General features: G+C 31.0%; 1 protein-coding gene across 2 annotated transcripts in view; it reads right to left on the bottom strand.

Annotated features, from left to right (window-relative positions):
- Window positions 1–21,017: 21,017 nt before the first annotated feature.
- Window positions 21,018–26,979, bottom strand: part of LOC111683117 (paired box protein Pax-6) — a 58,569-nt gene continuing 52,607 nt past the window's right edge. For both annotated transcript variants that reach the window (XM_046954407.1, XM_023445150.2), the window contains exon 8: window positions 21,018–22,403. In XM_046954407.1, coding sequence (XP_046810363.1) covers window positions 22,291–22,403 — 113 coding nt within the window. In that variant the 3' untranslated portion in view covers window positions 21,018–22,290. The remainder of the gene's footprint in view (window positions 22,404–26,979) is intronic.

Below are 26,979 nucleotides of genomic sequence, written 5' to 3'. Positions count from 1 at the left end.
ATATTTTTTGTAATTATACCCTACACCACTATAGTGGGGAGGGTATTATACGTTTGTGCTGATGTTTGTAATATACAAAAATATTGGTCCAATACCCACCTTAAAGTATACCGATCGATTCAGAATCATTTTTTGAGTCGATTAAGACATGTCCATCCGTCCGTCTGTCCGGCTGGCTGTCCATGTAAACCTTGTGCGCAAGGTACAGGCCGCAATTTTCAAGATAATTTGATGAAATTTGGACCAAGCATGTTTTTTGGAACAAGGACGAAGCCTATTGAAAATGGTTGAAATCGGTCCATTATTTCACCTAGCCCCCACACAACCGTACCTCCCGATTTGAACTTTTTATGCTATAATTACGTCAAATATTCTGCTATCTCTCTAACAATTGGCACAAATAAGTTTTATATAAGTATAAATGATACTGCAGATTTTCGTAAGGATCGGCCTATATTTAACCCTAGCCTCCATACAAACCCCCCTTCAAAAATGACTTAAACGTCTAAAATTGACTTGTAACCATTTGTATCGCAATGAAACTCAACAAAAATAACTGTTATTTAGAAAGATATCCTTTTCCCAAATTTACCGAGGATCGGCCCATATTTGACCTATATAAAGCCTTATTTAGAAATTTTAGTTTTTTATCAATAAATGGCTTAAATATTTTGGAATTATGGTAATATTCAACATAAAAGTTTCTTTACAAAAAAAAAATTATAAAAAGTAAAAATTTTAAAAATATACTCATGGTGTAGGGTATTATATGGTCGGCCATGCCCGACTATACTTTCCTACTTGTTTTCTTATACGTTACACCACTTTAGTATGTGACAACATATTATTTTTGTAAAAGGTGTAAATATCGCCCGACTATAATATCTTACTTGTAATACCCTACACCACTATAGTGTGGAGGGTATTATAAGTTTGTGCTGATGTTTGTAACACACAAAAATATTGGTCCAATACTCACCTTAAAGTATACCGATCGATTCAGAATCATTTTTTTGACTCGATTAAGACGTTTCCGTCCGGCTGGCTGGTTGACTGCCATGTTAACCTGTGCGCAATGTACAGGCCGCAATTTTCAAGATAATTTGATAAAATTCAGACCAAGCTTGTTTTTTGGCACAGAGACGAAGCTTATTATAAATGGTTGAAATCGGTCCATTATTTCACCTAGCCCCCATACAACAGTACCACCCGATTTGGGCTTATTATGCCATAATTACGTTAAAATTGGCACAAATAAGTTTTATGTAAGTACAAATTACACTGTAGATTTTTGTAATGATCGGCACCTATTTGACCCTAGCCCCCATACAAACCCCCTTCAACAAGTATGAATTTATAGTCGGACATTGCCGACCATATGATACCCTACACCAGTCAGTATGTTAAAATTTTGAATTTTTTTTAAATAAAGCATTAATTTGTTTTATTGTGAAATATTTTTACTTATTGTTGACAAAAAAAAGAGAGATTTTCTACAAGAGGGCTCATAGGGGAGAAGGGGTAAATATGGGCCTATCCTTATAAATTTTGGTAGATGAATTTACGTCTACTACAAAGTCATTTATGTAGATTTTAATCGTTTTATAAGTAATTATAAGTTAATTTTGACCTTCGAGTCATTTTCTGAAGGGGGGCTAGGGTCGAATGAGGCCCGATCACAATAAAAATTAGCATCGTCCATTATTGTTCTATAAAACTAATTTTTGCTGATTTTCGTTGACATTATAAAAATTTAACGTACTTATGTGCCTAAAGGCCCGATTCGGCGACCTGTAGCGTGCGCACAAGGTTTACATGGACACACAGACAGACGGACGGACAGACGCTAAATCGACTCGGAAAGTGATTCTGAGGCGATTGGTATACTTTAAGGGTGTTACAAACTTCAGCACAAACGCATACCCTACCCACTATAGTGGTGTAGGGTATAAAAATGTCTTAAACGTCTAAAATTGACATTTGTATCTCAATGAACGATATCCTTTTCCCAAATTTACCGAGGATCGGCCCATGTTTGACCTATACTTCTATATAAATCCTCATTTAGAAAATTTTGTTTTTTATCAATAAATTGCTTAAATACTTTAGAATTAAGGTAAAATTCAACATAAAAGTTTCTTTATGAAAAAAAAATAAAAAATTTAATATACTCATGGAGTAGGGAATTATATGGCCGGCCATGACCGACTATACTTTCCTAATTGTTCTAGTAAAATTTGAATTTTCAAGCTCTAATAGTTACTCAGATATACGAACTTTTATAATTATACCCTACACCACTTTAGTGGGGAGGGTATATTGGGTTTGTGCTAGTGTTTGTAACATACAAAAGTATTCGTCTTATTCCCACCTTAAAGTATACCAATCGGCTTAGAATAGTTTTCCATGTAAACCTTTTGCGCAAAGTACAGGTTGCAATTTTCAAGATTATTTGATGAACTTTGGCACACACAATTTTTTTGGTCCAAGGACGAAGCCTATTGAAAATGGATAAAATCGGTCCATTATTTCGCCTAGGCCCCATACAACCGTACCCCCCGAATAGGGCCTTTGGGATCATAATTAAGTTAAATGTTCTATTATGTCAACAAAAGTCGGCAAAAAGATTATTTGATGAACTTTGGCACACACAATTTTTTGGTCCAAGGACGAAGCCTATTGAAAATGGATAAAATCGGTCCATTATTTCGCCTAGCCCCCATACAACCGTACCCCCCGAATAGGGCCTTTGGGATCATAATTAAGTTAAATGTTCTATTATGTCAACAAAAGTCGGCAAAACTTAGTTTTATATAACTTTTAATGACATTAGCGATTTTTGTAATGATCGGGCCTCATTTGACCCTATCCCCCATACAAACTCCCTTCAGAAAATGAAAGGAGTTTCTAATAGTTTCCCAGACATACGATTTTTTCTATTTCAAAAGGCCGTCCATTTCCACAAAATGTTGAAATAGATGTTAAATTTCTTCGTGCAAAATTTGAAGATTTTAGACAACTCCAATTTATTACCCAAGTATTTTTTTATTCGAGTAGTAGAATAAATTTTAAAAATTATTCGATTATTCGAACGAATAACGAATAAAAGTTTTTAAGCATTTTTCTTTTAACATTGCTAAATACAAATTTTTATAAAATACAAAAAGTAGTAAGAGATTTGTTTCAATTATAACAGATCTTTTGAAAAAAGAAGAAAAAACTCAAAAATCTTCACGAACTAGCGACAGTTTTTTTGCTCTCCTGAAAACTTGTGTTATTGAATATAGTTCCTCGATATGTTATTCATATGTTATTCATATTCATATAACGCCCACCATTGGTAGTAGGGCCAAAATGTTTACATGGATGTTAAAGTTTTTCGTGCACAATTATAAGAAGGTAACTCTAATGTATGTATGTATGTATGTATGTATGTATGTACGCATTACTGTCCTAAACATTTAAGTATTGCGATGAAATTCGGTATAAGTAAGATTCATATGAGCCAAAATCATGATATCAAATTTTTTACCATCAGTCCATAACTGACCCATATAAGGTCCCTTTCATAAAGTGACTTTAGCACTATTACTGGCATAAACTTTTGATTATAACGGTGTTTATTCATAAGTAAGTTCCTTACTGTGCAAAACCTCTCAACCAATTTTTTTATGATCGACCCATAAATGACCCCATGTAAGATCCCTTCAGAAAATGACTTTAACACTCATAAGTGGCCTAAACATTTGAGTATATAAAATTCGGTATAAGTAAGTTTCTTATGGATTAAAACCTCTCTATTTACTTTTTTTAGGAACGATCATTAATGAATATAGTGACGAAATTCGATACACATAAGTTTCATGCGAGCTAGGGATGTCAATCGGGACTGATTTTTAAAAATCCCGGGATTCGGGATTTTTAAATCCCGAAAAATATAACAAATTTTCAAAAAATCTTAATAATTTACCGACAAAAATAACATTTTCTATTTCATATTACAATATGAATACATTTGTTCAATTCACAATCGATGTTGTAGCGTATGCGTTGTATGTCAGCAGCTGCTATAATAGTCATAACAATGTTGTTGGTATTTTCTATGCATAAGTTCTATACAACTCTTACGACAAAAGCTTACCCATAAGTATTTTATGAAATTTTTGGAAAACAAAATAATTCAAAGTACTAAAAATAGTCAAATAGTTATTTAAATGCAGTGCTTTCTAGATACACCACTCATGTAACCAACCGTCTTGAGCTGAATATGTTTAATATACTAGTATATCGACAAAAAGCGGTACAAGTTTTATAATAGCCTTATAGACCCTGTTGAATTTCTGGGCTCTTTTGTCGCAAGCCACCCCTTCAAAAAATGACTTTAATGTCCACAATTCTCTTAAAAAGACTAGTGTCATAGCATAAATACATATTATGTAACAGTAAATTCATCCTCCAAATTTTATGAGAATCGCCTCAAATAGGGGGCTTGTGGGAAGCCCCCATATAAAGCATATTTCAGAAAATTAGTTTTTTAACAATAAATTACTTAAATATAACGGAGGCGAGGTACAAATCAAGTCAAATGCTTTATTATATAAACTAAATCATAATGTCTTACTTGTTATTTTTAGATATGAGATATATGCCAATTTATTGCTTTTTTTCTTTTGATATTTCAGCTTGTAAGTTAGTAGAGTCAACTTAAGTCTACAAAATTACTCAATGAATGAATTCGATTTAAAAATAGTATGATCCTGATTATTTTTTAATCAAAAACCATTAAAATTCTCTTATTTAATATTTTATAATATATAAATTTTGCGGAAAAACACTTAAACTTCGGGATTTAAAAATCCCAAAAATCCCCGGGAATTCATTTTTAAAAATCCCGGTTTTCGGTACTTTCAAATCGGGAATTCCCGTTTGGCATCCCTAATGCGAGCCAAAATTAGTGAGGATCGGCCATAATTGACACTACCTCCCATACAAGGTCCCCTTCATAAAATGATTTTAACGCTAATTACTACCTTAAAACAAGTATGAATATATGGTCGGGCATAGCCGACCATATGCCAGTCAGTATATTAAAAATGGGAATTATTAAAAAAATAAAGCATTTATTCCGGAATATTTTTAAATTTTTTTTTTTTTTTGCAAAAAAAGACTTTTTACAAGAGGGCTCAAAGGGGAGCAGGGGAAAATATGGGCCTATATAAATATAAATGTTGTTAGGGGAATTCACATCTACTTCAAAGTTATTTATATAGAATTTAATAGAGTTATTAGTGTTTACAAGTGAATACAAAGTATAAACAGCAAAAAAATATGATTTGCATTTTTTGTTAAAATAAAATAATTTGCCCTTTTGTTTTGCAAATATATTTCTTAATGAATAGAAAAAAAGTATTTAAAACGTTTTCAATTATATGAGAGTAGATTGTGAGTTATTGTACAATAATTTTATATGCGAATAATGTAAGTTTGAAATTTAAAACTAACACATATTTTTTCCAAGTGCTTTTTAAAACAATTTTTTTTTACGATAAACAAAAACAAAATCTACGTCTCGTCAATGTTTACCAGCAATGAATACGAAAGTGTTGTTTTACTCTTGCTTGTATACTGTTAAGAACAACAACAACGTATTGCTAGTGTTAAGCGCATATAAGTGTATAGAAAACACACTGTCTATAGCTAAGCGCATTTACAAAAACTAAAGAGTACCAAGCGCATAGGGCTTGGGCACTCTTGGTTTGGATGCTGTTGGCGTCATTGCGTTGTTATTTTTGTTTTTGTTTTTCTGTGTTTTTCGTTATGTATGTTTAGATGTCTGTTGGTTTAGATCATATACCGGCGGATAGAGAGGCAGATAAAAAATCACCACTACACACACGCTATTGGCATTTTTTTATTAAAATTGCACTGAAAAAAATATTTGGTTATTTTTAATTTTGAAGATTAAATTGCATTACTGTAAAATGCGAATATTTATAAACAATATGTAATCAATGTACTTAAGAATTAGGGAATATGTCGAAAAATTCGACAAAAATGATAGGGACCTCCGACTTCCTTCGTCAACAATGGAAAGAAGTAGGCATTTCTTAAAGGTAAATTTGTTGATGAAGTGAGGATCTCAATAAATAATTTTAATGCATTGTATGGGCAAATCTAAAAACAGATTTATTGAGGAAGAAAATCTTTTGTATTCATCAAGTCAAAAACAAGACGATGATACAAAAGAAAAGGCAAAGGGAACCCACGGCTCAAAGGCACAAGGGGATCGTATTGATGATTAGTGTGCCAAAAGGAGGCTACGGTCCCATTGTCACAAAAGGAATCCACGGCACCATTGTTACAAAGGGATCTTATTGACCCAATGTGGCAAAAGGAGCATTTTTACCATTATTGCTTCAAAGAGAGCAAGGTTTAATAAAATTCTGGCAGAGGTGATATGGAAAAAACCTATGTTAGAAATAAAAATGCTGGACTGATTCGGCAGTTCCAGTATATTTTGGATGATTTGGAAGCTAAATTGAATAAATTTAAAAATAAGGAAGTCACGATTGACATCCTGAAAAAAAATTTAAATTAGCCGAAAATCATTTTTATTAAATATATGGGCGAATTTGCAGATGACGAATTGACTGATATTTTTTACGACTTAAGAGACGAGTACCAAAATATCCCGGGCATAGAAAGCTATGCCAAATCATTACCATTCAGCTGCCCACTATAGACATACAACTTTGGAACACATTTAGAGAGTTATATTGAGCAGCTGATAATAGATCAGCCTGTGTCAAACACTCAAAAAATGTGTTGCTAAAGGCAAAAATTGTCAGGAGATGCGGCAAAGAAGATTTCAAAGTTGCCATCAAAGGATGAGAACTTTGAAGTAGCCTGGAGTATTCTAAATGAATACTACTCCGACAAATGGGCAATAACATCAATATACTTTAAGAGTATACTTGAAGCCCCTTTAGTAACATATAACGCAAGGAGCGTGAATATGTTTTTGGATAAGATGAATGAAAGTTTGCAGGCATTAGAAGCCATGAAACTAGATCCTGAAGAAATGCAATAGGCATTTCTTTTTTGTTTCGTGCTTCAACGAAAATTGGATGACTATTTAAGAATCTAATTTGAACAACATTTGGGAAATTCAAAAGAACTTCCAAAAGTGGATAGTCTAGTTGATTTTCTAAAACAAATTGAATATTCCTTAGAGGCAAGCAAGATTTCACAAAGGGTGAAAGAAAGATGGTAAATCCTCTAGGAGTAAATCAATGGTCTTGGGAGGCAAACCAAAATGTGGTAAATCTTCCCGACAAAGCTTGCAAACGCTGGGGGCAAGTTGAAGGACAAATCCTCCAGGAAAACAACTCATTCAAAATAAAATAAAAAAATTCAAAGGAATTTATCTATAAATGAAAAATGGGATAAGGTACGGGAACATAAAGTATGTTCCAGATGTCTTGGTGTTGGACATTCTTACAAAAACGTGTCAAAGCAATTTTATTTGCAGAAGCTGTAACGGTGATCATCATACTATTCTTCACAGGGAAAAGATCCCTGCAAAGACAGTAATAGTAAACGGTGATAAAGATGACGAAGCAGTGCTTTCAACAGCAGTAGTGGAAGTCAAGGATGGAAACGAGCATTGGATAAAATGTCGCGCTTTATTAGATGGTGGGGCACTAGTCAACATTATTTCGAAAGAATTTAGAAATAAGTTGAATATAAAAGGTTGCCAAATAAATAAAGAAGTGGAAGGTTTAGAAAGAAAAATATCTTCCATAGAGGAAAAAGTTGGAATAAACCTTAGGTCTAAAGTGACCAAATACAAAACGTTTCTAAATGCGGTAGTTATTGACAAATTTGTGTCAAACGCACCAGGAACGCGAATATTAAATTAGCGGATCTAATATTAAATTAGCGGAACATCTCGTGATGAATTGTTACAAAAGTTTTGGGAATTGGAAGAGGTTCCAAAAATGAATAATCTCACAGTTGCGGAAAAGCAATGTGAGCAACATTTTGAAGAAAACTTTAAAAGACTTACAGATGGTAAGTTTGAAGTTAAACTTCCATTTAAAGATGAACAGAATAAATTGGGTAATTCTACCATAATAGCTAAAAGAAGGTTCTTTGCTCTAGAAAGAAAATTAGAGAAAAACAAAGAACTTAGACTGGAATATAATGAATTTCTTAAAAAAATATTTGGAAATGGGTCATATGGAATTAATAAATAATAATTCGTTTATGAATAGTGGGTATTATTTACCACACCGTTGTGTACTTAGGCCAGAGAGTACAACAACTAAGTTAAGAGTTGTATTTGATGCGTCTTGTAAGACAACAACTAATGTTTCGCTAAATGATATTTTACATACTGGTCTTAGGCTGTAGAAGATCAAATGTTGGTGCTCCCTGTAAGCAGTATGAGGATTTGAGCTCAAAATCCACTGAAAAGGATTGTATCATCTGATACAACGTTCACTGAGGAAAAAGCTATTGCGCTTATGTTGCAGCTGGGATTAAGTCGTGATAACTACATAAGTTAAGAAAGGCGCTATCTGAAAAAGGAGTGGATTTTTTACCATCATATGACAAAAATGAAAAGAAGAAAAGCATTATACCATCTCCTATTGAAATAACTGATCGGAAGGCTGTTATTGGACTCGGCGCTCTACTCGAAATAAAGGTTGCCAAATAAATAAAGAAGTGGAAGGTTTAGAAAGAAAAATATCTTCCATAGAGGAAAAGGTTGGAATAAACCTTAGGTCTAAAGTGACCAAATACAAAACGTTTCTAAATGCGGTAGTTATTGACAAATTTGTGTCAAACGCACCAGGAACGCGAATATTAAATTAGCGGATCTAATATTAAATTAGCGGAACATCTCGTGATGAATTGTTACAAAAGTTTTGGGAATTGGAAGAGGTTCCAAAAATGAATAATCTCACAGTTGCGGAAAAGCAATGTGAGCAACATTTTGAAGAAAACTTTAAAAGACTTACAGATGGTAAGTTTGAAGTTAAACTTCCATTTAAAGATGTACAGAATAAATTGGGTAATTCTACCATAATAGCTAAAAGAAGGTTCTTTGCTCTAGAAAGAAAATTAGAGAAAAACAAAGAACTTAGACTGGAATATAATGAATTTCTTAAAAAAATATTTGGAAATGGGTCATATGGAATTAATAAATAATAATTCGTTTATGAATAGTGGGTATTATTTACCACACCGTTGTGTACTTAGGCCAGAGAGTACAACAACTAAGTTAAGAGTTGTATTTGATGCGTCTTGTAAGACAACAACTAATGTTTCGCTAAATGATATTTTACATACTGGTCTTAGGCTGTAAAAGATCAAATGTTGGTGCTCCCTGTAAGCAGTATGAGGATTTGAGCTCAAAATCCACTGAAAAGGATTGTATCATCTGATACAACGTTCACTGAGGAAAAAGCTATTGCGCTTATGTTGCAGCTGGGATTAAGTCGTGATAACTACATAAGTTAAGAAAGGCGCTATCTGAAAAAGGAGTGGATTTTTTACCATCATATGACAAAAATGAAAAGAAGAAAAGCATTATACCATCTCCTATTGAAATAACTGATCGGAAGGCTGTTATTGGACTCGGCGCTCTACTCGAAATAACTGCTTTAAGGATTGCTTCTGACTTTTCTTCAGACCAACTAAAAAAAATAAATTCTTGTGATCTTCAACTCATTTGTAAGTGGGATGTGATGGATTATCAGCACTCTCGGAATATAAACAAATCAACACAAGTGAATCATCTTCCGAGTATAAAAGTGTATTTATGGCATCGCTTGTTCCATTAAGAATTCGAAAGTATGCTGACAGCGATTCTCATCAACCAGTTTCGATGATATTTGGAAGAATTCGACTCCAGGATCCAAAACTTTTTGTAGGCCAATAAGCTTTGAGTATATAAAGGAATCCAAAACAACAACGCAAGATTTGATAAATCGTATTGAAGCAGAAATTAAAAACTTGGAACCTATAACAATCGAAATAGAAAATTATTCGTTTAACATGTCCTATGATTTAAAACTTACAATGATTGATGGGAAAGTTGGAAATGCCATTACAGGAACATCATCTACTTGGTACTGCTACATATGTGGTGATAAAAAAATCAGAATTTTCGAATATTTCCAAGCAAAGGTCAATAAATTGAGGAAAAATTACAATTTGGAATATCCCCCCTACGTGCTCGCATACGTACAGAAGCATACCGAAAAATGCAAACAAAAGTGCAGATAACAATAAGGAGTTAATGGAAATGAGAGCCAGTGAGAAACGAAGAATTCAAGAGGAATTTAAAAAGCGGATGGGATTAAATATTGATAAACCACTCACAGGATATGGAAGCACAAACGATGGTAATACCGCTAGACGTTTTTTTAAACATTTTGAAACTACTTCCGAAATAACCGGAATTAGTATGGATTTACTGCAAAAGGTCAATATTATTCTAATGGCGATTAATAGCAAGCATAAAAGTGAACGCAACAAAATTTTACTGTGATAGCGATTTTTTACAAAATATATTATTAATTTATAAAAAAATAAAAAAAGACTATTTTTTATATAAAATAAATACTTGTTAATTTTTTTTAGGGATAAAGAATAAAAGATTAATCGTAAAAAGTTGGCTGTAAAAATTCATAAAAAAATTTAGGTAGTAAAACATGCCTAACAAATGTATGGATGAAAATAATAGTACTAGGTAAATTCTCTAAAAGATGTTGAGTTTTCCCTAATTAATTTGTCACTTAAAAAAACATAAGATAGCCATGGTATATATCAATGGGAAAGGTAATTTTGTCTATTTTTTGAAATTTAAAAAATTCGCGAAAATACTTTAAAAAAAATTAAAAAAATGTTTTTTATTCAGTTTTTGTGAAGATACAAATTTTTTCAAATTGCAATAAAAATTTTATTTATGAATATTTTTGATGAAATTTTACAGTTAGGTAGATTTTTTTACTCAAAATCCAAAATTAATTTTTTTACTCAAAATAAAAATCGAATTTCTTCTTATTAAAAATCCCGGAATTCCCAAAAAACTTTTAAAAAATCCGAAAATGGGATTTTTCGGTTTTATGCCTATTTTATCCATACCAGGGGGGGGTTATCGAAACCCGTTACAAAATTATTAAGAACATATTGGGTCATATAAAACAGGTCACTATAATTTGATATCGACTATGCGATTTGAGAAGTTTTGCTCAAAATTGAATTTTCCATAAAAAATAGGGTTTTTTTGGATGGACCTGGTCCCCTCGTATTTTCAGTTATCGTATTTTATGTAAAGTCAGCTTTCCAAAAAAGTATAAATTATATAAACTCATCTTAGAAACTTTTTAGATAACTTAAAAAGAAAAAGATACTTTTTTCCCAAAAAATCTGGCAAAAAATCGCCTTTTTTTAATTTTTTAAATTAAAATGCCTATAACTTTGGACTCAGTCATGATTTTTACATAATTCTTTCACTGCTTGATATATAAACTAGTTGTTAAGCGAATAAAAAAAGAAATGGCGAAAATCGGGAATATTTGGACCCGCTATTATCGAAAAACTAAAGTAAGAACGGTAAAAATTTTAAAATTTTAATTTTCAAATGCGAATATCTCCTAAACTATAAGAGATTTTTTTTAAATCGGAACTTAAATGAAGAAATAGGATCGTTTTAAAAATTTAACATAGCCGAGGTGTCCTAATTTGAGGACCCCCCGCCGGGCCCCTGGTTGGCCTATAAGGTCCAAATTCAAAACCTAAACTCGACAACACCTCCTCTTTGTGCATACCAAATTTCATTAAAATCGGATTAACCGTTTAGAAGTTACCGAATTATTTCCCTCTTTTTTTCCTATACCACTGTGCGTCTGGTTTAGATGTCTTGTGTATTTTGTGTTTTATTTCGTTTAGCTTTGTTGTTGTTGTTCTTTTTGTTTAGCTTTTGATGTAATAATAATGTAGTCGGGAAAAAATTTAAAATTTATAAAAGATGTTTAAAATACACTATGGTGAAGGGTATATAAGATTCGGTACAGCCGAATATAGCACTCTTACTTGTTATATTGAAATTTGTTTCCAGTTTATGCACAGATTTGAAGATTTCTTTCGAAATATGAGTTAAGAGACTTTATGGGGTATATTTGACCAATTATAATACTGTGTAAAGGCAATCATCCACATTGTCAGAATCATCCAGAATTTAAAAGATAAATTAAAACCTCGTTTTTAGATTTATCCATAAAATTTTAAAAAACAATTTCATAAAAAGTTGATCAGTGCACCAAAGGGTGAGTGAGAATCCAATATATTAAAATATATATTAAATTTTATATAGTTTGAAACACATAGAACTTTTTGCTAACTCCTGAACCAAAATTTATATCGATAAATGCTTTTGTACAACCAGTAGAGGTACAAATTGCAATAATAAAATCGAAAAATTCCACGTAGTACTAATATTCCAAACTGGGATTTGTATTATTATTATTATGTATTATTATTTAAAAATATGTATTACAATTAAATGAATTCATTTCATTCTTGAAAATTTAGTTATATTAACTTAAATTTTTTCGGTTCAGTCTTTCACATACGTATTTGCATATGCATATGTATGTAAGAATAAAAATACATCTGTATAATAGATGTACAACATAAAAATTATTGTCAATTTATTGTAGTGTATTAAAAAAATTATATTTAGCTGGACAAATTTAATTATAGCTTGAAACTGGACAAGCATCAAAAAAGCTGGACAATCCAGCCAAGTCCAGCCAGGCTGGCAACCCTAGGCCCAATCATTACAAAAATCGTTATTGTCATAAAAAGTTCTATAAAACTAAGTTTTGTCGACTTTTGTTCACATAATAGAACATTTAACTTAATTATGAGCCCAAAGGCCCTATTCGGGGGGTACGGTGCCTAATTTCATAAAATTATCTTGAAAATTGCGCACCAAGTTTACATGAACAGCCAGACAGACGGACGGACATAGCTTATTCGACTCAAAAAACGATTCTAAGCTGATTGGTATACTTTAAAAAAACCCAATATACTCTCCCCGCTAAAGTGGTGTAGGGTATAAAAACGAATATAGCAATACAATTTTATACAATTAGGTTCCTCGCGAGCCAAAATCTCTCTACCAACTTTTATAACGCTCATTACTGACTTAAAAAAAAGTAAAGCAATGAAAAGCGACAAAAGTAAGTTTATTACGAACTAAACATTTTCTACCAGTTTGTGTATACAAAACGTATAGTACAATTAACGCATATAAAGGTTCTCTTTAGAAAATTACTCATACGCTCACTGTTTAATAATTGAACAAGAATGTATTGTTTTTAAAAATTAATATTTTGTTAGTCTAAAAGAGATCGGTTCATAATTGACTTAGCCCATATTCCAAAGGGGAGCTCTTATTTTACGGCATACGGTTTGATGGTGGATATATGAGATTCGGCACAACCGAATATAACACTCTCACTTATTTCATTCTACAATTGCACAGTGGGGCAGAATCGAAATTTTTTTGGAAATAAATCTGGCATTTCTCAACGGCTGATCCGATCGGGATAAAATTTGGCGTGAGCGTAGCCAAGGAGTATTCGAGTTTAAGTCTTGAAGATGAACCCTGCAGATGCCCCAGGGACGGCTCAAAGTAGGGTACCTACGACATGTAAAATTTTTAATCTCGTGCCATTTTTTTGTTTTTCACTACTTATACTACTTATCTCTTATAATATCCGAGTTATAGGCATTTATAAATTTATTGATACAAAATTTACCATACCTTGGTCCGCCTTCTTTTGAATACCGGGCGTAATTTTGGACCAAATGGACTCTTGTTAGTTAGATAACAAAATTTTTAATATATACAAAAAATTTCAGATCAAAATCATTTAAAGATCCAAAAATATACGTTTCTTATTTTAAAAATTCAAAAAATTTTAGATTTTTGCCATTTTTTACCAAAAATGTGTCTTAACTTTTTTATTAATAAAATAAAATTTTCTTTAAGAACATATAACAATTTTATAGTTTTCTAAAAGGTATCTTTACGCAGGACGCTTTGGCGTAAAAAACTTGTCCTATTTTTGGGCGACATGTTCTAAAATTTCGAAGCTGGGATCAGAAAACTGAAAGCAGTTTTGGAAACCTCAATATGTTTTCTATTTACTCCAAAAGTATTTTCCCAGCCCTGAAAGAAATGTGGACCCTATGGGCAGAAAAGTAAAAAAATCCCATTTTTGGGATTTTCATTCCTATTTTTGGGAATTGCGGGATGCCCTTTGACCTTTCCAATTTTTTTCTTATTTGAAATTACAAATTTAACAAGCGTTGAAAATTTTATTGAGTTTTGTCCATAAATAAAGATTTTGTCATATATTACATATTTGTTTAATTTCTAAAACTATGATTTATATCAAAATTTTAATAGGGTCGCAGATAGCTACAACAATTAAGTCCATATTTATCCCTTAAGTGGGGAGGGTATTATACGTTTGTGCTGATGTTTGTAACAATACCCACCTTAAAGTATACCGATCGATTCAGAATCATTTTTGAGTCAATTAAGACATGTCCGCCCGTCCGTCTGTCCGGCTGGCTGACTGTCCATGTAAACCTTGTGCGCTAGGTACAGTGCGCAATTTTCAAGATAATTTGATGAAATTTGGACCAAGCATGTTTTTTGGCACAGCCTATTGAAAATGGCTGAAATCGGTCCATTATTTCACCTAACCCGCATACAACCGTACCTCCCGTCAAATATTCTATTATCTCTCTAAAAATTGGCACACAAGAGTTTTACAAAAGTATAAATGACAATGCAGGTTTTCGTAAGGATCGGCCCTTATTTGACCCTAGCCCCCATACAAACACCCCCTTCAAAAAAAGTCTTAAACGACTAAAATTGACTTGTAACCATTTGTATCGCAATAAAACTCAACAAAACTAACTGTTATTTAAAAATATATCCTTTTCCTTTTCAATATAAAAGTTTCTTTATAAAAAGTAAACATTTTAAAAATATACTCATGGTGTAGGGTATTATATGGTCGGCCATGCCCGACTATACTTTCCTACTTGTTTTTAGTTAGATATGGAAATTTTTCGATTCTTTACAAAAAATTTTCAAGCCAATATCTCAATTACATTCAAAAATATGTTCATTTAAACCTGTATCCTTTAATTTCATATTTTTCATATTTTAGTATTAAATATGACAGAACATATTTAAATCTTATATTTACCTATTTTCTATTTGTTTGCTTATCCTTATAATTGAAAGGTCCTATTAAACTTAAATTTTCATTATACCCTCCACCACCATCAGTGGTGAAGGAGGGTATATATAACTTTGTCATTCCATGTGTAACACCAAGAAATATTCATCTGAGACCCAACAAAGTATATATATTCTGGGTCCTTATCAAATTCTGAGTCGATCTAGCTATGTCCGTCTGTCCGTCTGTCTGTGTAAAACACGCTCACTTTAAAACGAAGCAATAGAATTTAACCAAATTCACCCAAAATGTTCTTAGTTTTCCTAAGTTGTTTGGTATTGAAAATGGGCAAAATCGGTTCATTTCGAGTTTTTCAAAATCTGAAACAACCTCGAAAAAAATAGGCATTTTTTACACATTCTGATGTAATTTTCTCGAAAACTATACAAGATAATTCCATAAAAATCGGCATACATTCGTCTCCACACGAGAGCTTAATCTTTGCGTAAAATCACCAGAATCGGTCCACAATTTCATATACCTCCCATACAAAAGTACATATTCCCGGAAATTTGGATTTTTGTTAATAACTTTCGCCGTAATGCCGATATCTTCACAAAATTTTAGAGATTAAAATTTTATGACAATAGAATTTATTCAGAGGAAAAATTTTTTGGATGGGTCCGTAATTGGTCATAGCTCCCATACACGGTCCCCTCCCGAAAATCACTTAAACGAGCATAACTCATTACTAAATTAAGATATCGATATAAAATTTGGTACAAGTATTGCTCTTATATACAGAAATATTACAATGAAAGCTTTTTTGGATCGGTCCATAATTGGTCATAGCTCCCATACAAGGTCCCCTCCCGAAAATCACTTAAACGCGCATAACTCATTACTAAATTAAGATATCGATATAAATTTTGGTACAAGTATTGCTCTTATATGCAGAAATATTACAGTGAAAGATTTTTTTGATGGGTCCATATTTGGTCATAGCTCCCATACAAGGTCCCCTCCCGAAAATCACTTAAACGCACATAACTCATTACTAAATTAAGATATCGATATAAAATTTGGCAGAAGTATTGCTCTTATATACAGAAATAGTAAAATGAAAGCTTTTTTGGATCGGTCCATAATTGGTCATAGCTCCCATACAAGGTCCCCTCCCGAAAATCAGTTAAACCCGCATAACCCATTACTAAATTAAGATATCGATATAAATTTTGGTACAAGCATTGCTCTTATATACAGAAATATTACAATGAAAGATTTTTTGGTCGGTCTATATTTGGTCATAGCTCCCATACAAGACCCCCTCCCGAAAATCACTTTAACGCACATAACTCATTACTAAATTAAGATATCGATATAAAATTTGGTACAAGTATTGCTTTTATGTACTGAAATATAACCATGAAAGTTTCTTTGGATCGGTCCATATTTGGTCATAGCTCCCATAAAGGTCCCCTCCCGAAAATCACTTAAACGCACATAACTCATTATTAAATTAAGATATCGATATAAAATTTGGTAAGAGTATCGCTCTTGTATACAGAAATATTAGAATGAAGGTTTTTGGATCGGTCCATAATTGGTCATAGCTCCCATACAAGGTCCCTCCCGAAAAACATTTAAACGCGCATAACTTATTACTAAATTTAGACATCGATATAAAATTTGGTACAAGTATTGCTTTTATATACAGAAATATAAGCATGAAAATTTCTTTGGATCGGTCCATAATTGGTCATAGCTCCCATACAAGGACCCCTCCCGAAAATCACTTAAACGCACATAATTCATTACTAAATTAAGATATACATATAAAATTTGTTGCAAGCAACGTTCTCACATAAAGAAATATTACCACGAAATCTTTTTACGATCGGTCCATAATTAATCATAGCTCCTACACAAGGTCCCTCTTAGAAAACCACACATACAAGGTTCCCTTCCGAAAATCAGAAAAAAACGCACATAACTCATAACCAAATATTGATATCCATACAGTTAGCAAAAATATTGCTCTTATATACATAAATTCACTATAAAATTGTTTTACGATCGGTCCAGAAAATCACTTAGATTCACAATATTTATTACCAAGTAATTATATAGACACAGAATTCTGAACTTTTGTTTTCATATACATAATTGGACATAGCTCCCATACAAAGTTCTTTTACGAAAATCTCTTAAACGCACATTACTTATACTTATTACCAAATTAAGCTATTGATACAAAATTTGGCAAAAATATTAGTTTTGTATACTTCTATTTCGCCCCTAAAAGCGCTTTAACCGTATTTAAAGAGCATTATCAATTTGTGTTGAACAACATTTTGTGTAGAACATAATTATATATGTATTTGTATTTTGAAATCTCTAAATCTTTCACACGCATACATACATGCAAATTACTAAATTTATAATGTTCAATAAATATTGGAATTGTAATAGATTTAACTTTTGGTATTTTTTCTATTAAAGACATGAGAAAACTTATTTCTACAAATATTTAATCAATTAGAAAACTAATAACATAAAAGGTGGAGGTGGCTGGTGGAGGGTATTTAAGATTCGGCACAGCCGAATATAGCACTCTAACTTGTTTATAACTATTTTTTACCAAATTTTTTCGACAGATCATTTCGTTCTGTTTTGTTTATGATCATGTAGGTAAAAATATACAGGTAATGATAATTTCGATTCATTCACTAATAAGAAATATCAATGACTGAATTACAGGTTATAGTAATATAGTCCTAAATGTTAATAGGTAGACAATTCGTAATTTTTTACTTTGGAATAATAATAAGAATAATAAGTAAACTTCTCATATATAATAAATCACAATGAAGATTACATAAAAGTACGAAGAGTTGTGTTCCGTTTTATGGAGTGTCTTTTCAAAAGGGCCAGAAAGAATTGAAGATATTTCAAATTATATAAAAACTACATATAGTAGAAAAGTAGACAAAACAGGCATATCAAAAATTTAAAACTATTTGATGTAAAAAGTAAGTACACAAAGTATTGTGTCATGGTCAAATAATAATTGAAACGAATACTCTTCCACTTGGAGAGTTAACAGAAGAAGCCCAATAAGCGAGGAATCGAGATTTTAAGCTCATAGGGAGTAGGGGTAATTATGGGCCTATCCATATAAATTTTGATAGAGGAATTTACGTTTACTTTAAAGTTATTTTTGTAGAATTTAATCGTGTTTTTAGTGTCTATAAGTGAATTAGGTTTCCAAGTCATTTTCTTAAGGGGAGTTTGTATGAAGGCTAGATTATTACAAAAATCGGTAGTGCCATTTATAGTTCTATAAAACTAAGTTTTTATGATTTGCCCTCCCCACTATAGTGTTGTAGGGTATAAATACTTATTCCAGACTTTAAAAGAAATTGTATACGCTTTCTTTTGAGCAAAAGAAGCGGACCGACAGGCTGACCATATGATACCGTACACCAGTTATAAGTATATCTAAAATGTATATTATATATAATAAAGCATTTATGTTGAATTTATCCTTAATTTTGATATATTTTTGAAGAAATAACAATATTTTTCAATGGAGGCTAGGGTTAATTATGATCAGATACTAACAAAATTTTGTGCAAGGAGTTTTGTTGAAATCAGTGTTTACTTTTACTAATATATTAGTCTGCATTTGCCGCAAATTACATATTTTTATCACTCGTCATACTAAAAATATTTAAACTTTTTCAGATTTAAATAACATTGCTACTAAATATTGCCGTTCTGTTTTTATGTTTAACTAGAAAAATTGCGACGTTACACTGCAATTTCTAGCAGCACGAATGAACAGTATTAATCTCTTGTTTTTTGTACAAGAAAAAATATATATTTTTGTGCTATAGCAGCGCACACTCAAATCTGTTAAACTAATATGGCTAGTATTGATGATATTTTTATTTGCGCTTAGTTTTTCCTAGCAGCAATTAAATTTTGTTTTGCAACTGCTACCTGCAAATTTATTTATTGTTTTTTTTTTTTTTAAATATTGATGTTACAATTTGAAAATATTTGAATATGATAGATATGCATACATGTTATTGGGGTAAAATTATAATAATTCTAAGTCGAAAGGGAAAACTCTTCAGCGAGCCGGCGATAATATATAGAATTGCCGCCTGAATATTCGCAATATTTGCATAAGCAGCTATATGTATATTTGTAGTTCTACAATCTAAAGATTAATTAGGATAATTATTTTTCGCAACATAAAAACTTGTTTGTAAAATATACATAGTGCTACCTCCCATACTATTAGAGCAGAATCTTCTAATTTTGACGAAAAACATAAACTTCATTATGGACATTGGGAAAAAATGGGCAGACTTTTATTAGAGGCTTGGAACCTCCATTTGAATTAAATAAATATGTACATGTTATTGAAAATATGGCTACCCCATAAAACACAACTCAAATTAAAAGCGTGTTTTATTATTTTGTTCTAATAAATAAACATTTTTGAGCAATGTAGTTGTAAGATTATATGGTTATACTTCTAACAATTTAAACCTAATGATAGTTTTAAATATTTTTTTGTAGAAATTAATAAATTTATAATCACCTTGTATAAAACAGGGTGGAACACACATATTTAAAATATTTTTTGTTGAATTCTAATGAGCTTACTTTACAAATTATTCAAATCACACTGCTAAAATGTGGAAGATTATTATATAATTTTTTTTTGAAGAAATGTAGTTTATAATATTTTGTAATACATTAAGGAAAAAACAAACAAATATCAATGTAGTATTTTTCTGCATTATATCATACAGAAATTATGATATTTTTAAACTATATTTTAATAATTAAATATGTCAATCAGTACAGGATATTATAGGTCGAATATGTCAATCAGTACAGGATATTATAGGTCGAATATCATCGATATATGGATGATAATAAATATACATATTAATATCGACATACATACTTAAATGCGTACAAATGTGAAGTGTAATACTGAATTTAAGCTCATGAAATGTCATAAAACTGTCAGTGTATTTACATACATACATACCTACATATGTTTATTTACAAATTGCTGCATCAATATTGCCAAAAAAATAATAAATAAAACTACAACTGGCAGTAGCAAAACCAAAATAAAGTTACATTGCTGCTAGGAAAAACTAAACGCAAACAAAAATAACATCAATACTCTCCATATTAGTTTAACAAATTTGAGTGTGCGCTGCTAAAGCACAAAAATATATGTGTGTTGACCTGCAATTATGTCTGCCTGCTACTAGAAATTGCAAACACGAGTTGCAATTTTTATATTAATACGAATATATATGATTGCAATTTTTAGTAGCAAAGTGATACAAAAATTATAAAGTTTCATATTTATTTTATAGTCATATACAAGAGAGGTGGTGCTAGTGCTGCATATTTAAACGCTGGTTGAAATTAAAGTTAATTGTACCCTTAATAGGGAAATTAACGACGTTCAAGTATTTACAGAGAGGGACTTTGCAATTGGGTTAGGTATAAATAAGGGCAGCTCATTGCGAAAATTTGCAGTATCTTTTATGCTGGTATAAACATGCAATGTTCAAATAGAATACATATGAAATCTAATCAAAAAGTTATATTTAATTTACATTTTTGAAACTAGATACTATACCTTATTATAAATATTATCAATACTAATAATTAAAATCGTAAGAATTATTTGAAAAAGGTCAGAACCATCAGATACATTTTATTGTTTCGCTTATGTGTAATAATAATAATTATAATATATATGTATGTACATATTCAGTAAGTACTAAGTGTACGAATATTGAACTATATTTATACTCGTATGCGTATATGTTGTTGTATATATAGATTTATTTTATATATAGATTTAAAAAAATATGTATATATACTTTAGATACATATACATATGTATATATATTTCCATTTATTTTTTTCGTTGAGTTCCTAAAAATTAATTTTGTCTGAAAAATAAAGTGTCTATGTTAGCGTTTCGGTCCATGGGGTACTAACAAGTCAGCAGTTTGTATCAAAAATTATAAACAAAGTACTAAAACACATTTCGGTCCTGCTTTTCCCTCTCTCTCTCTCTCTCTCTGTTAAATAAGTTAATAACAAATGTGACAATCTAATGTCAAACAAAAAATGTATATTGAGAATCCTTTTTAACAGTCCTGCTGTCAAACATCCTGATAATTAATTGTTTCCTTATTTTGTCATTGAGAACATTCGACACTGGACTCTATAAACTGCTTTGAATAAGATATTAAAGATAAATAAAAAACATAATTTCGGCATAAATTTCATGCTTGATTCTTCTACATATCCATGCCCGTGGTTGTTGCTGATACTCATAAATTGGATAATTGTGCGTGAAGCTTAACTATTGTTTTATAAGATGAAACAATTTGTGTTATTGTTGTTGGTGCTGTCGTAACGTTCTAGAACATAAATCGATATTATTATTGGTGTTATTCTGATGATCGTTGTTGGAGAGGTGTTGAGGAGGGTGGTGGTGATGATGAAGATAGTGATGATGGTGATGATACTGGGCATGTATCTGTTGTGACAGTCGCTGGTCTACAGACTTGGACGTAGATGATTCAAAGGTTTTTGTAAATCCCTGTTCCAAGGACTCATCGAGATCATTTGCATGGGATGACAGATGCTGCTGATTGGAGCTAGTCAACATTAAAGGAGATGATGTACGCTCGTCATAAATACTTGATGTGATTTGATGTGGGTGTGTTGGTGCATCGCTGTTAGCTATGCTGGCCGCGGCTTCCAAAGCTACAGCAGCTGCTGCAACAGCTACTGATGCTGCAGCCGTTGCGCTCGTACTACTTATATCAAGGTTTGCACTGCAGGAAGAAGGGACAACAATTGACGGTGTTGCTGTGATAGGACTGTTGTTGTGAGACACACCAGCAGCCTTTGTGAGCAATTGTGGTGTCAAGTCAAAGAACGTAGATCACTGAAGACGCGGCCAATAATTCGCGCCCGCCAAATCACTGCTACTTTGTGTTGCTATTTGTACTGGTACAGACACTCCAGCGGAAATAACGCCTGCAAACGTATGGTTATCTAAAAATGAATTAATAATATACATATAAAAACGGTTACAAAAAATTAAATTACATTCGAACGTGAAGGGTCAATCTTTAAATGAATGATTAATTATTCAATTAAAATTAATTCTCAAAAGGTGTTTTTGAGTACTCAATTAGTTAATTTTGTTTGCTAGCTTAAGCACCCAATGAAAGTGGTTTAAACTTAAGTAAGAAATGAAAAAGTGTTAACAGATGATGAAAAAATTAGTATAGTTTTTAAAAAATAAGCAGTAAAATGTTTTAATTCTTGATTAGTACAAATTGAAGACACTTTAAAACAGACGTCGGCGCTAGTATTGTTCTGACAACGAAGATTTTCGGCAAATTACATGTACACAACACGATCGCATACGAACCTCTAAACAAGAGCATCAAAAATACAAATATTTTATTTAGTTGCTTGACAGCATTCAACAAGGCAGGTTAATGTCGCTTTGTTAAAGAAATTGCAAACACAATTTGAAGAAACAAAAAACAACTTGCAAAAGCAAGAGCATAATTTACAAAAACAAAGAATGCATAACAATGAAAGTAAATAAGTTAATCTTGTTTCATACTTTTTTTGTACATTTTAATTAGAAATGTTTTTTTCTATTTGAAGAAATTATCATTCTTAAGTACATTGATTACACATTGTTTATAAATATTCGCATTTTACAGTAATGCAATTTAATCTTCAAAATTAAAAATAACCAAATATTTTTTTCAGTGCTATTTCAATGAAAAAATGCCAATAGTGTGTGTGTAGTGGTGATTTTTTTATCTGCCTCTCTATCCGCCGGTATATGCTTTAAAACAGCCATCGCAGAAAGAGAAACTGTTATTGTAGTGTTGAGAAAATACTAAAAAAAACAGAAAAAATGTTTCCTAATTACGCTTGTTATGATAACAAGTAAAATGGTAAATTTGACACATAAAATATATCCAAAGAAAAGAAAAAAATATTATTTCTTCAAAAAGATTAGATTTTTTTATATAAAATGTTAAAAAAAAGATTTAAAAATATAGTTTTTATGTATTTTTCTTATTATGCATTCCTGAAAAGTTTTTGAAGTGTATGAGTTTTTGCAAGTTACTCTCTTGTTTGCATATGATGTTGTTGTTTTTACGTATTTTGTTTGCAATTTCTGAAACAAAGCGACATCAACCTACTTTGTTGAATGCAGTCAAGCAACTAAATATAATTTTTGTAATTTTTACGCTCTTGCAATGAGTTTTATTTTCGATCGGGTTATGTACGTGTGAATTGCCGAAAATCTTCGTAATTAGAACAATATGAAGGCGCAACGCTGCTTTAAAACACATAGTATATGTTTTTAATTTAAGTTTTCGGTAATTTTCATATTACACTTAGAGTTGTCTTCTTCTTTTTTATAAAACATGTATTGTTTTGATAACAAACAGTGGTGTTTTCTGTTGTTTTTTATGGCAACACTGCGTAGTTCAATCCTGTACTTAAAAACACCAAAGGGGATTAACATTAGAATCAATTTATTTTCAGATTAACTAATCTGATTATTAATTGGCTTTTTATCGCCAACTCAAAAACCTGCTGTAAGAATATTTCCGAATCTTAGTGTATTTAAAAATATTATTATATTTATTTTTCCGACTATATCATTAATATATCAATAGCAAAATAAATGAAACAAGAAAAAAGAACGTTAAGCGAAATAAAACACACAAAAACAAAATACACAAGACAACGAAATCAACAGACATCCAAACATACGAAAGGAAATACACAAAAACAAATACCCAAAGCAATGAAACCAACAGCATCAAAACATGCGAAACGAAATAAATAAAAACAAAAAATAAACGCAATGAACCCAACCTACCTACAAATATACGTACACAAAAAATACAAAACTCAATGATTTTATGATTGCAATCAGTGTTGCCACTTTGGTTATTATTAACCAAAATTGGTTATTTTTATTTTGCATGTGTACATGTGAATTATTTTTTCGTTTTGGTTACTTTTTGCAATCAATTGAACTAAATGTTCTTTGCTTTTATTCCAAAAATAAAATTAAAAAAACTTCTTTTATCTCTAGTTTTAAATCAATTATGTAAATATACATATCGTGCTATTTTGAATTTTGGTAATATGTGGAATTTTTTTACTATTCGAAATTTGCTTATTAATGCAATTTATACATCTACTGGTTATACACAAAGGTATTTTTCGATAACTTAATTGGTTAGGATTTAGCAAAAGTACCTATGAGTTTTCCACATATTAAATGAGTTGATTAAAATCATAACAACACCGTAATATTATTTTATTTACACTAGTCAATCTAACACCGTGAATAATGAATCCTCTCTCTCCTTTTGGTGCATCCATGAACTTAAAATCACTTTTTGGGTCTATTCAAACACGTCCGTCCTTCCTTTAATATTTCTATTTTTAAGTAAAAAACTCGCGATACTTATGTATATGAAAAAAATTTGGTGGGAATAGTCTACGTACTTAGTAGATTATGTCCTCCAAATTAAATTTTAAGTTTAATTGCAACTTCTATATTGTATTTTATATAAAATTGTTATTACATCTAAACTCGTACGACGAACAATAATCGCGATATATGAAAAGATGATGACCTTTGACTTCTACTATCTCACCATGACTTTTAGTTCATTATTTACATTTTCTAGATGATGTTGTATACTAGTTTTTATTTTTCATTCTTAAATTCTATATTTTGGTCAATTTGTCGCATAATTTGGATAGATTACGTTTACAAATATTGCTGAAGTTATGCTAACATCCGTTACATGGTATTATAATTCCAAATCTGTACATAAAATGATAAGAATTTTATAATTTAAAATTGTTTTTCAAAAAGTCATATGTGGAGTATTTTTAAATTGCGCTAAAACGCGTTAAAAACTCAGTTATTTTTTAAAATAAATATTAATTGCATTTGTTAACGAATCTGCGAAGAGACATATGTTTATTGTTGAAAACACGTTAGAGTCGAAAAGAAACAAGATAGAAAACTGAAATATTTTGCCAAAATATTTTTTTGACCCAGTTTTATTGGTATTGAAAATGCGAAATATCGGTCAACTATTTCAACTAGCCCCCATATTATGCCCTATTCAGAAAATTACTATATTGCTTAAAAAAGCATCTATAGCGATGAAATTCATTATAAAAAGTTTTATTGGAAATGTATTTGTCAAAATTTATGAGGATCGGTATATAATTGAATCTATCCCTCATAAAAAGTCTCCTCTGAAAATGACTTTAAAGCTTATAATGTACTGCAATATAGCAACAAAACACAACATAATCAAGTTTTAATGGAACTAAAATATCTCTGTCAGATTTTATGAGAATTGGTCCATAATTGACCATACGTCTCATATAAGATCTCGTAAAGAAAATTACTTTAACGCTCATAACTGTCTCCATAATAATAATTATAACATAGTTCCACTTCAGAAAATGAATTTGTTATTTTGATGTCCAAATGTAAACATAAAACAAATAAAAATAATTTTGTTTACTTTTTTCTTAATTTGGTTATTTTTTATTCGAATTTTGGTTAGAAAAAAATTTTGTTGTGGCAACACTGATTGCAATACATTTTGTTATTATTTTTCAAATATTCAGTTTTCAATCATATATGGGGATCATTTTCGAGTCATTTTTTTAAGCGCTCAAATTATTAATCACTTTTAGGTCATCAAAGGGAGTCAAAAATGACTTAGTTTACTGATTAATCATCCAAATGCTAGCTGTGAGCATGAACAAAATTTTCATTTTTTATGATATTTTTAGAGGTTGTTTTGGATTTTCCGTTATTTATGAACCGATTCTGGGGTCCTCTAAAAACAGATTTCAACAGACAGATGGATATGGCTTAATCGACTATCATGAAAATCATCATGAAAATATTTCGACAGGTAATTTAGCGAATTTATTTTAGATTCTTTAGAGGCAAAATAAGACCCATCTACATGCTTAAATGACGTTTGACTTGTTCAAGACATAGAAGATCACTATTAAATTCTGCAATATTTTTCTTTTTGGATCTTGTGCCATATTTAATATTTGTATATTTTTTACACACTTTTTTATAATTTTAATACAGATTTTTAAGATATAGACATTTAGACTTTTTCCAGCAGAGTTTTTTAAGCCTTTTAGCCATTTCTATTATTGATGCTTTAGAAAAAATTTGTCTTTTCACGAATTCGTTAACAAATACACATAATTAATACGCACATATTTGGAAAATAGGTGAATTTTTATCGCACTTTAGAGCAACTGAAAAAAATTCACAGGACTTTATGGGGTTCTCATTAAATTCTAAGACGATCTGGCTATGTCTGTCCGTCTGTTGAAAGCACGATAGAGTCCGAATGGAAAAAATTATGAAATTTCACATAAATATTTCTTATAAGTAAGGTTTGTTATTGAAAATGGGTAATATCGGCCCACGTTTTCGGATAGCCCCCATACAAGTGGCCCTTCGACTTGTTTAAAAGTACGAATATAGCGATGACATTCGATATAAGTAAGTTTCTTATGG

The sequence above is a fragment of the Lucilia cuprina genome, chromosome X (genome assembly GCF_022045245.1).
Source record: "Lucilia cuprina isolate Lc7/37 chromosome X, ASM2204524v1, whole genome shotgun sequence".
In the NCBI taxonomy this organism is placed as follows: Eukaryota; Metazoa; Arthropoda; class Insecta; order Diptera; family Calliphoridae; genus Lucilia; species Lucilia cuprina.
The sequence above is the reverse complement of the archived record's forward strand: the minus strand, read 5'-3'. Positions and strand labels throughout refer to the sequence as shown.